Genomic DNA, 13,616 nt, shown 5'->3' with positions numbered 1-13,616 from the left:
TTGCTTACGTTGCTCGTTTGGAGGCCAAAAGCTTTTGTTAATTGTGCTTGCTGCTCAAAGTAAATGGAAGATCTTTTAGATGGATGTCTAATCAACATTCTTAAATGAATATCTAGAAGAAGAAGTCTACTCAAAACAACTTCTTGGTTATGTCGCAAAAGGTCAAGAATATTATGTTCTAAAATTAAAAAATGTGTGGTACAAATTGAAACAATCATCAAGAATATGGAATAGTATAATCAAGACATATTTTCTTGACAATAGGTTTTTGAGATGTCGTTATGAACATTGTCTATATTAAGATTAATGGTGGTGGAGATATTATGTTGGTTCATTGGTAGTGGATGACATAATAATCTTTACAGAAACTTGTGCAAGTATTTTTAAAGATCTCAAGAAGGCAATGAGACCTACGAATTTGAAATGAAAGATATTGGGTTGATGTCATATTATCTTGACATTGAGGTTAAAAAGTAAGTGGGTAGTTTTTTCATCTCTCAAGAATGGTACTAGAGAAACTCTAGAGAAGTTGAAGATGATCAATTCTAAACCTATCACAACCATGATAGAAATTGGGACAAAACTGTCAACGTCTCCTTCGTATTTCAAAAGCTTGATTAGAAATTTGAGATATTTGACTTCTGTACGACCAAATTTTCTTTTCAACGCTGGATTGGTGGATCATTTTATAGAATCTCCTGGAACTAATCATTTGAAATCGAGAAAGAGAAAATTTTCGTTACCTCAAAGGTACATTTGATTATGGGTGATTTATTATTCATCTAAGGAATTCAAGCTTGACGGTTATTATGATAGTGATTGGACCGGAGGCAATGACAAAAAAAGTACAAGTGGATATGTTTTCTTTGTTGGTAATATTGCATTTACTTGTAGTTCTAAGAAGCAGCCTATTGTGACATTATCAACTTGTGAGACAAAATATGTCATTGTAGCTTCATAAGTGTTTATCATACAGTTTAAATAAGAAATTTGCTGAAGACAATTGGACTTCTACAAGATAATCCAACTACGATCCATGTAGACAATAAGTCAACGTACAATTTCTTTGAGAATCTTGTGTTTCATGACATTAGCAAGCACATAATTAATACAAGATTTCACTTGATCAAATATTGTATCTTAAGAAAAGAGGTTCAAATTGAATATGTGTAGACTGAAGATCAAATTACATACATTTTCACGAAGCCACTCAAAGTTGAAGTCCTAAGAAGTTGAGAATCACACAAAAAATTTAAGACATTTGAAAGTTATATATTGATTGATGAAGAGTTGGCAAACTTATTTAGAATTAGATACATCGATAAATTAAGTAGGAATTTAATTGCCACATATATTTGAATTATAATATGAAGTTATGGATTCAAAGAATTGATATTCTGTATTGTAAAAATAACTTGTGAAAGAGTTAAGTTCCATATGAGAGTTTTGTTTTTTCTCTTAAATATTCTATTTGGTGAATATTTACTCGAAGTGTTCGTCACATGCTTCCAATATAAAAATACACAATGAATAATATAATATCGAGTAATAAAGTAAATTCTTGATTCCTCCACTTGTATTTGTGGATCCAAAGGTACATGAATTCGTGACTATATTTCTCAAAGTAAAAAGTTCCACCATTATGCAGTCCTCTTGGAAACAAAGACACTTCTTTGCATTTGCAACGCCTAACCTCCTTTGGATATTCTTGCAATCAATTTTTATTTTTTCAGTCCATATTTTGGAGTAATTTTGAGATAGTTAAAAGTTTTTTTACCAAGTTTAGAATCACACTTAACCATACCCATAATCATTCAAAAATCATTTCAATGTTTATTTTTGAGAACACGGTTTTCCAAACTTTCAAAATTGATTTTTAACGATTGAAAACATCTTTTCAGTGAGTTTTAAAAACGGATAAAAATTAAAATCACTCCAAAAACATTCTATTCTTTGCCCAACCAACCAATACAAGAGTTCCAATCACAAGAACTTCAATGGCAGTACAGCCTTTGAAGTGAATGCTTTCCTTTTTTTCATTGATCACCAATCTGCTTTTTCTTGTGTCATTATAAATCAAGAAATGAATTTCTTGAGAGATCATAGAATGATCTTACCAATATTCTCCTTGAACCCTCTTATTCCAAAAACATGGAGATGAAATCGGTATCAGTTTGAAGGGAAATATCAAGAACAACAATCTTGCAAAATGGTAGCAGCTTCATCTCTTTGTTGTTGAGTCAATTGAGAGGGAAATTTGACGAGGAATTGAATGCGAAGGTCACCTCTAATTCCTTGTTGCTTTGGGTTAGGCATTCCTTGGCCTTTGATAGCTTTTTGAAAGCCTGGATATATGATGTTATCAAATGAGAGACTCATTTTTTCACCTCCCAACAAAGGTATTGTGATTGAACAACCGGTTAGTGCATTAACTAAAGGAATCTCAACTCCTAAGTCTAAGTCGTCACCATCTCGACTGAACAACGGATGCCTTCTTTCATCGATCGAAAACGTTATGTCGGCTGGGAGGTAACCTGGTTTCTCGTCTCCTTTTCCTTCAAATGTGATCTTTGTTCCTTTTTTCCATCCTGGCTTTACTTCTATTTTCAACAACTCCTCTTCTTGTACAATTATCCTGTTTGTCATAGTCATGAGTAAATGCTAGTTAGATTACTACCCTACATTAATAAGTTTTTGCTTTTTTTGGAAAACATAGATGAAAGCATTATTATAAATTACATACAAAAATATTATTTAGGACTTTTAAAAGTTTTCGAGAAAAGGAACGATAAATGGTTACTATTTATGTTTCAATACAAAAGATGAAAAAAGAAAAAAAAGAAATTTAGACATTCAATTTAGTTGCTCATATGCAAACTTTAAATAATCACAATCACTTTTGTCATTTTTCGGATGTATATGTTTGAATTGACTTTTTAAATATCTAAATAAGTTTTATTTACGAACACTCAAAAGCTAACCGAAACAGTAACCTAAAATTATTTTAAAACATGCTTTTTAGTCCTTTAGTCTTAAATTTTAGAAAATTAAATACATATTTTGTGATGAATTTTTAGAAAAATAGAAAAAGTGATTCTAATCCTTTTATAATAATGTCTAAAAATTCTTAAATCTTTATTATTATTTCTATAAATGAAAAATTGGTTCTTTACATTTTCATGAAAGTAAACCTTTTAATTCATAAATTTTAGTAGGTGATAGTTTTCCTTAATTTACTTAAATTTTTGTAACATAGTTTAATATTAAAAAGATTTGAACTTTGTAAATACAATTGGTCCATTGTTAAACAATAGAAGTTTATTGTTACCAATTCAGAGTAGGAAATTAAAATTAAATCATTAAAATAAATTTTCCAACTTTGAATCAAAATAAAAACTTTAGTTGGAATCTAAATTTTGAAATTTAGGAGATTTTCAAACAGAAAGAAATTTACAAAATATTCAGACTCCAAACAAAAACATAAAAACAAAATTTATTAGGCTTTGATTTTTGTAAATATTTTGTGAAAGGTACATTATTGACAATCTCCTATATTTTATATATTTGAAAACAAATAATTTAAATGTTTAGTATAATAAACACAAAACAAGAATGTTATAAAGAAAAATCCAAAATTTTGATAATGAAGAGAAGAGTAACTAACCCATTAACAATGGCGTCTCTTGTGATCATAATCTTCTTAACGCATCCTTCGCACAATTCTTCCAATGTGCATTCCAATTTCTTCTCTATCGGAGGCGGTTTCTTCAACGCCGTCGATTGCGAGTATATGATCGGAGTACTTTTAGGGCTTCTTCTGCTCGTATTTCTCGAAAGCGATCCAATATTATTATTCGCCGTCGAGTTAGCTTCTGAAAAAATTCCTCCTTCGTTTGATTCCGATACGTCTGTTCTTCTACTGAAATTCCTCGATATCGGTTCCCTTAGAAATTCCAAATCTGAATTGCTCCTTCGTTTTTCTTCTCTCGATAATGAGGTCGGCGTCGTGCTCCTACGGCTCGCATTTCTCGACAACGACCGTGGACTTGGCGTCGTGCTCCGACGGCTCGTATTTCTCGACAATGACCGCGGACTTGGCGTCGGCGTCTTGCTTCTCCGGCTACTGCTTCTGGAAATTGTCCTCGATATGTTTGCGAAGAAACTATCGTCTACGCTCTGATTGTGGTTCGAGCCTAATGGCGTGGTCGGAGAGTTGATTATGTACGTCTCGTTTCTACCATTGGACTACAGGACAAACACATTACAATAATTTAGTAAGTCCCTATAATGCATTTTTCTTCTTCTCTTGATTATTTTGATTTGATTTCTAAGATTTATCTCTAATCTGGACAAAATTGCATGGTCTGTGTAATTGAATTGAGGTAGAAGAACAAAATCTCTAATACTATATATTAAGGAATTTGAGATCTTTGATTACTATTTTTATTACATTACGCACCTTGTTAGGTTCTTCGACGGATGTTAAGCTCTTAGGGCTCTTCACAGAAGGATTCCATTTCATGAATCCTTTGCAGAGATCTTTGACTGGGATTCCAAGAATTCTGTATAAATCTGTTGTTGTGTGTGAACGTGTTGTTGTATGATCTGCCATGGCAGAAAGAGAAAAGAGAGGAGAAATGGAGGGACGAAGAATTTGGTGTTTGCAAGAGATTGATCAAATTAATCGATCAAGGGAAAGAGTTTAATGAACAACTTAAATTAATATTTTCGAAGAAGAAAGGCATTAGGAGGAAGGTTTTTGGTTAGGAAGTTATGAAGGGGAGGATGGATCCATCATGCATCCATGGGAGGGGAAGGTGAAGGTGAAGGGTGAAGGTGAAATTGGAAGAAATGAGGTTTCTGTTTTTGGTGAGAGGTTTAATTTCTGAATTTATTTATTTATTTATTTATTTATTTATTGATGTCTATATTTAGAAAGTACACAACCAAAATCTCCTTCATAGTTGCCCAACCTCTTCTATTACCCTCTTCATATTTTTCTTCCATATATTTCAAACTCTTTTTTTCTTTTTAACTTTCTTTGTTAAACAAACCAAATGCAAATCCCAAATCGTTTCCCATTCATAAAACTAACCTCCATTTATACGTTTTTTTTTTTCACTTGGTTAGAAATTAAGAAATACTAAACTAACGCCGTTATTCTATCATTTGATAGAGGTTTGAGTTTTATTTCAATTTTGTATTTTACTATTTAATTATTTAAAATTAGGTCACATCTACCAATGTGTGGATCAATCCTCAAGATTGTTTCTTTATCACATATATTTAAATATAATATGTCTTCTAACCTTTATTGTTTATGGTTTAGAGTCAAATCGGTAACGGTGATAATGATTGTGACATTTTTCGTAATTCTGCTATGTAGTAGTAACAATATATATATTATATCCATAACGAAAATGGTAATGATATTCTCACGTAATTTTCAACTACAATCAGATTGAGCATCTTCCACTCCTCAATTAAATTGGTGTAATTAATAGATAATGATAAATGCAAATGACTAAAAATGATATTTAATGAAAATTGAAGTTAAAAGTTGAACGAATTTCTTTTAGTGTTGTTTTATTTCCAAAAAGAATCAATCAAACACAATCATCTATGTTTTTAAATTATTTTTACTGAATTATAAAGCCTAATTTATGTCTCGCTTTTACAATTTTTCCAGAATATTTTTACTAAATTGTAAAGGCTCTCGTCAACGAAATTCCTAAACCCACAATTAAACACAAATTATAAAATGAAACTATGGAACTAGCACTATGATAACATAGCAGAAGTGCAAGGTTTGGGTTGATTCAAAAGAAAACGCTAAATAACCTAAATATGAATTATGTAGCTTCAGGAGCAAGGAAGGATTTTATATATGTAGTTCCCATCATTGATTTTGGTACTTGCTCAAATTGAAATGGTAGAAAATGATATGGGGAATGAAGACCCTCTTATTAAGATTTGAGTTGAAAATGGTACTGGTTGCTGAATGTCTTCATGTGCTCCCATAGTTTGTATGTCAAAATGAGGGTGAGTAACTAGGATCAACGTACAGATTAAAATAATGCAACTTTAATGTCTTCTTCAAAATGAAAATCTAGTTAAGAAAAAATGATACGGATAGGAATAGCGTAGCGTTACAGCGCCTCCCTAGAGCATCGCGACGCTTCAACAGATTTATAAATCAACCCTTCGTTGGTTCCTATAGTACGTGTGGTATTTTGTATGTAAATGAGTCAGCAACATAACCAAGAGATTACCCTTTTTCTTGATATTGATTTATTATCAGCAGCTTCTTGTAAACTCCTATCCATCATCTGCACAAACATCACAAATCCATCATCTTTAAGGTGTAATAATGAAAGTTATAGACTCGGTAAGTGCAAAAAAAAAAAAAATAGTATTGTTCTACTAAAAGACATGAAAAAGATTTTGTTTCTAGTTTTATGATGCTATGAAAATTACATACTTCTTTCCTTTTAATCAATATTGTTATTTTTTAAAAATTAAATTTCAAAAACAAAAGTATGTTTTTTAAAAAATTATTTTTTATGTTTCAGTTTTTGAACTTTTATATTGATGGGAGTAATTTTATATACTTGAGGCTAAATTATAAAAAAATTCTTACTAATTTTCAAAAGTTTTGAAAATATACAACTTTCAAAATGGGTTAAAAAATACCCTTCTAATTTTTTTGGGAGGTAAGTCATTAATGTTTTATTTCAAAAATATCCTCCAAAGTTTAAAAAATACACTTAAATTACAAAAAAATTGAAAAATAGTCTTAATGTTATATAAACAGAAACCGTTAACAGTGTCATCTCTGTTTTACATATTTTTCTTCTTCAATTCTCTCTTATTGCCCTTTGTGTTAAAGTAGTATTTGACACCTATACATAAAATAAATAAATAAACAAAATTGCATACTTTAAGTGAGATATATGAACTATAATAAGAAAATGATAATAAATAAAGCACTAAATGATTATAAGACAAAAATAGATTTTAACTACATTAGCTTTTGTAGTGGGTTAATAATCAAATACTTTTCTTTTTATTTCACTATTATTGTTTTGGTATATATGTATTAAGAACAGATTTTGATTTTGGAGTTCTGTAAAAATTTTTGTGAATTTTTTTGTGAGATTTTATCTTTTAACTTAAATTTTTTATTTTGATTGCTGAGAAATTGATACAAGCAATTACAAAATTAAGATAAATATAAGAACATGTACATATGAAAAAAAAATCTCTATATATAATTATTGGTTTAAAAATTGGTTCTTTTCAAACTTAAGAAAAATTCAAACAAATTGATCACCCTATTAGACATGAGGTTGGTTTTTTTAACTTCATTTTTTAATTCTTTTAAGTTATTCTTGTCGCGAGGAATGAATAATTTCGGTTCAAATGCTAACGGGTAGAGTTATTTTCAAACATTTATTAAGTTAATGATGTTTTTTGACACGGATGAAAGTATTAAAGGTATTTTTGAATCAAAATTTTAATGGTTTCCATTCAAAACTAATAACAATGATATTTTTTTTAACAATTTTTTAAAGTTTAAGGATATTATTAAAATTTTTAAAACTTCCATCCAGAACTTGTAAAAACTTTGATGCATTTCTTATAATTTAACCTAAACTTAATTTGAAAAAAAAAACAAAAAAAAAATAATGAAATTGTGGTTATCATCAAAATTAGCATATAAGTGTAATTGAGAATACAAATTTCACCCCAAAGATTATATAATGTAATAGAAATACCTGAACATGCAAATGGGAGGTAAGAATCTGATGGTCATGATGAGAAACAGAAACTGTGGAAGCACCAATGATCCTTAAGCCTTCTTCTTCTGCCTTTTGAATCAAATTTGACAACTTATTATTATTACTGTTTCTTGGGTTTATGCATATTTGGATTATGACTTCTCCTTCGCAAAGTTGATGGATTGAAACAGTTGGATTAATATTATTATAATATTGATTATCCAACCCTTCATTTTCATCAACTGATACTAATACTCTTTCTGCATTATTATTGCTCATAATCCTTTCTTTTGCTTTTATCAAATTTTGTTTCTTTTGGTTCATCTTTTCAATCTCTTTTTGTAGTGTTGGAATGTAGTCTACAACTTTGTCGATTATGGTTCCTGAGCTCCACCTTTTCTGCAAACAAAACCTCAAATTACTATTAGGGTTTCAAATTTATTAAGTGAAGAATATTTAGTATTCAACTCACTTGAAGGTTCCAACTTGGACCTCTAACCTCATGTGTGTGTTTAAGTGACTCCAAACCCTTTTTTGATTTGAAGTAGAGATGTTATTTTGTAAATTTGGCATGCATGATTGATCATTTGGCATCAGGGATTCACTAGGAGACCATATAAAAGGTTTTGCAAGTTTTACAATTAATGAATTTTGATCTCTTTGTCCGGAGAGCCTTTATTAATCTTATGGCAATATTCGGATCTAAGAACTTATTCTTTATCTCAACAAATTAAAGTCGATCTTAAGGCAATCTTTGTCTAAGCTTCGAAATTGAAGTAATTTGGAGGGGTTTGAGCACTTCCTTAATTGATTCACATACCCAAGAATTCATAACTTCAAATTCACTAGGATTTTTCATAAGACATTGATTACAATTTATGGTTAAAACAGAATATACTAACCTTTGATCTTCTAGCATTGGGAAGCAAAGAGCGAAGTGAAAAATAGGAGTGAGAGAGTTCCAACCTTCTTTGTCTTTCTCTAGCATTGTGTTCTTCTTTCTTTGCATTTTCTTTATTTGAATTTGAGGGTTCTTCATTATGAGCATTAATGGATGGTGGTGGAAATAATTTTGAATTTTCTCTCTCTAAAACTCCATAAATGTTATCACTTTCCTTCAAACCCAATAATGTTGAATCTTCCACAAGTGATCTTCCAATTATTTCGTTTGGTAATAACAATGCTTCTTCTCCACTTTTTGATAATCGGATAATTTCTTCTAATTCTCCATTATTATTACTCCAATTTCTTAATGGAGTTTCTTCCTCTTCAATTCCATTGTCTTCATCAATCAATATATGTTCCTCCCACGGTGTCAATGACATACTCAAAAAATATTTCCTGCAAAATCGTCCCTTCACAAAACACATTTAATTACCTCATACTGTTTGAATTATTTCTCCTAGTTGTAAGATTTTGATGCATTTTGAGTGTACTCTTTTCTCTCATTTCAAAATTACTTTGTTAACATTTTTTAAACCCTAAAATTTTTAGAAAATTTTCAAAAACTTTTTTTCTTTTTGAAGAATTTACTTTTAGTTTTTGGTTCCCAAAATTTAATTTAATTTTTTTAAAAAGAAGAGATCCCAAGAGTATAGTCACCAAAACAAAAAGACTAAAATAGATGAAAAAAAAATAATGTTTATATAACTTAAATTTTAAAAATTAAAAACAAAAACTAGATGGTTATCAAATATGGGAGAAAGAATTTGACACTCCCATGAATAATCCACACACAAGATTAATTAAAGACCATTTTTCATATGTCTTCTCTAGATCTCTCATTTCATACACCAATGAATTGGGAGTAAAATAATAAAGAAATACAGAAGAAGAAAATTAGAAAATAGTTTTAATGATTTGAAGACATACCTCTGTGTTCTTTCTAAGCTTCTCTGATTTGAAGAAGAGAGATGAACAAAATGAAGTTTTACTTTGTTGATTATTAAGAAATAACCTACTCTTTGCATCCAAATACACACACAAAAAAAAATCTAAAAAAAAGTCAATTTTATATGGCCTCAAAAGATAAACTCAACAAATTGTTATATATATTTATGTATGTATGTAGTACCAACTCACTAAATGGTACTAACTAAATAAAATAATAAAGTAGATAATATGATTTATATTTTATTTTAGGCAATTAATGAATATGTCAGTTTTGATTTTGTGTGTGCTTTATTTTATTGTAGACTTTTATTTTTTAGTTTACTTTAGTTAGTCAATAATTACTTATTTATATATGTGAGGGATGATTATTTGATTCTTCACATATGCAATTGATTAAGTTGAAAAAGAGTTTAGTTTCCTTAAAAAGAAAATGTTTTTAATTCTCTTTTTATTCATGTTTCTTAATCATATCTTAGCAAAATGTATAGACTATAATGTGCCATAATATATGTTCTAAGTTTTAAAACTGTAAATACTAAATAAAACGTATTTAAATTCATATGAATTAAAATGGTTATTTAATCGTACTTAAAAAATGTAAATTTAATCATAAAAATATTATACAAGGTTAATTATCAATAATTTATTTTGGAATTATTCAACATCTTAGTCTTTGTAGTTAGATTACAAACATGAAAATAAAAAGTATTGGGTTGGGTCACATATGACAAAGTATACAATAATGTTGTATTTGGGGAATCAAATACCATGGTAATTTTGATTATGTAACGCCCTAAGTCCAGGTTTTAAAATCTGGATTTGACAAGTGACGACCCTGACATTTTCATTTAACCTAACAACATCATTCTTATTTATGTTAAATGATTATTAGAGTGAAAGTCGTTGTTCTCACAAACCAATACTAGTATTTTCAATATGGCTTTGTCTTCACTCACATGCCTCTTAGAAAAATTCCTAAGAGATCACCCAACGTAAAATTACTCCAAGGTAAGCATACTTAATTTTGGAGTTCCTATGATTGGGTAACCGAAAAGAAAAATGCACCTTGTTGGTATATAGATGGTAACTTTCAATTCTTTTAAATCTTTCTATAACCCTACTTTTATGTCTTTATAATCTCTATCTCATTCAGATGTGATATATATATGTGTTTCATTCGTGTTTTCCTTCTAAACTCAAGACATTACAATTCACGTTCCCCTCCTAAACTTAAAACGTTACAAATTAGTTGATAATATTAGATGAGAATTTTGTGAAAGGATTCCTATAAGATTCACCAACTCCTAATTTATGTCGAGTAAGACCTAACTCTTAGAGTGATAGAAAGAGACTTATGTCACCGCAAAGAGACTAAAGCAAGTCACACCACAAGAAATTTTTTCTTTAATAGCCTTGGAAGATAACCCTTTTCAAAATGGGTTATGGAATGAAATGAACAAAAATGAAGCTAGTGAATTAAATTGAAAAAGCAAAAAGGGTGGGGAATGCATAATGAAAAATTTTCTTTAATAGCAAGTCACTATAAGCTATCTTATAGCTTCTACTCATAGCTATAAATGGCATAATTTTTCTCAAAATTAATTTGTTTATATAATTCACTTTTGATATATATTATATAAATAAAATAAATTGAATATAGATGCTTTTATTGATTTTCTTTTTATGTACAGATTTGTATAATAACATATCTAAGCTATACTTTTATATTCTACTATAACTTCTGATCCATTATAATTATACAAAAAACGCTACAAAAGTTCTCGACTTGTAATAACATGGGCCGTCAATATCTTCAAAAAAAGACTATAAAAAGTTTTTGTAACATTTTTAATTCTTATAGTAAGTGTTGGATTCAAAACTATAATTTTACAATGATCTATTCTTTAAATTGGCGATATATAACTATTTTGTCTCTCTATAAACTTTGTGTAACAATATTAATTCAGTATATTTTTAGTTTTATAAACATAATTAGTTGACTTTTTTTGTATTAACACGAGTTTACGTGGATAACCGAAATAGTTAGTTATTTGAATTTTCATTCTAAAATTACTCAACTAAAATAAAAAAAAAAAAAAAAAAGAGAGAGAGCTTATTTCAACAAAATATAAATGGTGAGAATTAAACTACAAATAAATATTAAACGACAACTATTAAATTAGAGTATATATAACATATAATGCAAATTATAAAATTATATTCAGAGGTCAAATGGTTACAAATTAAAAATATAAGAAAATTGAATAAAAAAACATATATGGTTATGTTTGGAGCATCAATTCTAATATTTTTAATTATTAAAACCTATAATTAATTATTTCGAATTTTGTAATCGTGTTTACAGTTTACTACCTTTTCTGAAATAATCTAAATTCTAAATACACACTACTATGATCGAACTATAATAATGCCTCACCATAATAACCAATCCCAACAATATTATATTTAAGAAAGCTGTCCAAAATAGTGTGGTTAGGGGATATTGTTTATGTATTAAGGACATGATCATGATGATTAAAATTGAAGAAATTAAAAGAAACAATAATAATAATAATAATAATAATAATAATAATAATAATAATAATAATAATAATTAAAATGAGAATAATATTGTGATGGAAAATAATGAGATGTACTATACAGTTGCGAAGGTTATATATATATAGTACACAAGTTGATGAAGGGGGAGTGCAGTACATATTGTACAATCAAATTCTTAATGAGTTGTTTCCTCCATTTTCCACACGTTTTTAGGAATCTTGACCTTCAAAATCATTTTGATTTTTGATGCATCAATATTAATTAATTAATTAGGATCTGTTTCGTAGAGAATTCGGATTTTTTTTTTGTGCTTTCAAATTCACTAAGTTTAGCAGATATGTGTTTAACAGACCATTCGAATTGTGTTTCTGATGAAAAAAATAGTTTTTTTTTTAATGATTTTATTGTTTCGAGAATTTGAATTTTACATTTTCACTACTACTAGGAAAAAAGACTTTTTTTGAAGTTTGTCCTTTTAAAAATTTAACGTTTTTTTTTAAAAACATCAAGAAATAGGTGATTTCAAAGATAAAATGTCGATAACTTTTATGAAAAGGCAGAGGTGGGTCAAAAAAATTTCAAAACTTTCTTGACGTTTAAAAAACGTCAAGTGATATGTACTTTTCATTGATATTTTAACATGTCACTTGATGTTTTTTATACGTCAAATAATATCTATTTTTTCTTGACGTTTTCAAAACGTCAATAATTTTTATGAAAAACTGAAGGTGAGGTAAATTTTTGAAAAGTTTTTCACTATGAAATTTTTCTTGATATTTAAAAAACGTCAAGTAATATCTATTAATCTTTTTATGGTTTAAAAATGTCAAAAAAAAAATTATGAAAAAGCAAAGATGATCGAATTTTTTTAAAAATTTTCACGTTGTAAACTTTGTTGAAGTTTTTAAAATTGTAAAGAATACTAGAAAAATACAAATAATTTTTTAGTATTCAAAATTCCGATTCACAGTGAATTCGTTTAACTTATTTTCTAAAGCGCCTTCGTTTGATAGAAGATGAATGACTAACACAAAAGATAACAAAAAAAATTGTTTGAAGGACTACCAAATTTCAACCTGGTTACGCTCTAACTAAAGTGGAAAAGAAAGATTATAAAAATACATTTTGGATAAATAGAATATGATTTGTAGTATCTCTCCAAGTTTCTCATACCTAATCGACCTATTAGCTTGATTTGTTAGCGTGTTGCGCTAATAACTCAAACGTCACAAGACCTTGGATTGATGTTTTCTTCACAATTATTTTTAATTTTGAAATACTCATAAGTGAAATGTAAAAACAAACAGATTATGTTGCTTATCAAAAATCTTTTGGAAGGAATATATCACTTTTAGTATCTTTAATTTGATGAGAGTAATT

General features: G+C 28.5%; 2 protein-coding genes across 2 annotated transcripts; both read right to left on the bottom strand.

Moving 5' to 3' along the window:
- Positions 1 to 1,527: 1,527 nt before the first annotated feature.
- Positions 1,528 to 4,863, bottom strand: LOC103491302 (uncharacterized). The gene is made up of 3 exons (XM_008451183.3): positions 4,460 to 4,863; positions 3,665 to 4,245; positions 1,528 to 2,635 (listed from the first exon to the last, which is right to left on the bottom strand). Exons 1-3 carry the CDS (start codon positions 4,610 to 4,612, stop codon positions 2,188 to 2,190), a joined length of 1,182 nt encoding a protein of 393 aa, XP_008449405.1. The 5' UTR covers positions 4,613 to 4,863; the 3' UTR covers positions 1,528 to 2,187.
- A 1,045-nt stretch (positions 4,864 to 5,908) lies between these two features.
- Positions 5,909 to 9,796, bottom strand: LOC103491303 (transcription factor bHLH160). The gene is made up of 4 exons (XM_008451184.2): positions 9,654 to 9,796; positions 8,684 to 9,122; positions 7,779 to 8,180; positions 5,909 to 6,329 (listed from the first exon to the last, which is right to left on the bottom strand). Exons 1-4 carry the CDS (start codon positions 9,749 to 9,751, stop codon positions 6,249 to 6,251), a joined length of 1,020 nt encoding a protein of 339 aa, XP_008449406.2. The 5' UTR covers positions 9,752 to 9,796; the 3' UTR covers positions 5,909 to 6,248.
- Between the last annotated feature and the right edge of the window lie 3,820 nt (positions 9,797 to 13,616).

This window comes from Cucumis melo, chromosome 5 (genome assembly GCF_025177605.1).
Source record: "Cucumis melo cultivar AY chromosome 5, USDA_Cmelo_AY_1.0, whole genome shotgun sequence".
Lineage (NCBI taxonomy): Eukaryota > Viridiplantae > Streptophyta > Magnoliopsida > Cucurbitales > Cucurbitaceae > Cucumis > Cucumis melo.
The sequence above is the reverse complement of the archived record's forward strand: the minus strand, read 5'-3'. Positions and strand labels throughout refer to the sequence as shown.

What these genes read in the sequence shown, in the direction of transcription:
- LOC103491302 (XM_008451183.3), bottom strand. Translation starts at nt 4,612, where the DNA reads ATGGCAGATCATACAACAACACGTTCACACACAACAACAGATTTATAC. An exon ending in CCGTCGAAGAACCTAACAAG is followed by an intron (nt 4,246 to 4,459) that starts GTGCGTAATGTA and finishes TTTGTCCTGTAG; the next exon opens with TCCAATGGTAGAAACGAGAC. An exon ending in AGAGACGCCATTGTTAATGG is followed by an intron (nt 2,636 to 3,664) that starts GTTAGTTACTCT and finishes TATGACAAACAG; the next exon opens with GATAATTGTACAAGAAGAGG.
- LOC103491303 (XM_008451184.2), bottom strand. Translation starts at nt 9,751, where the DNA reads ATGCAAAGAGTAGGTTATTTCTTAATAATCAACAAAGTAAAACTTCAT. An exon ending in AGCTTAGAAAGAACACAGAG is followed by an intron (nt 9,123 to 9,653) that starts GTATGTCTTCAA and finishes ACGATTTTGCAG; the next exon opens with GAAATATTTTTTGAGTATGT. An exon ending in CCTCCCATTTGCATGTTCAG is followed by an intron (nt 6,330 to 7,778) that starts GTATTTCTATTA and finishes ATGTTTGTGCAG; the next exon opens with ATGATGGATAGGAGTTTACA.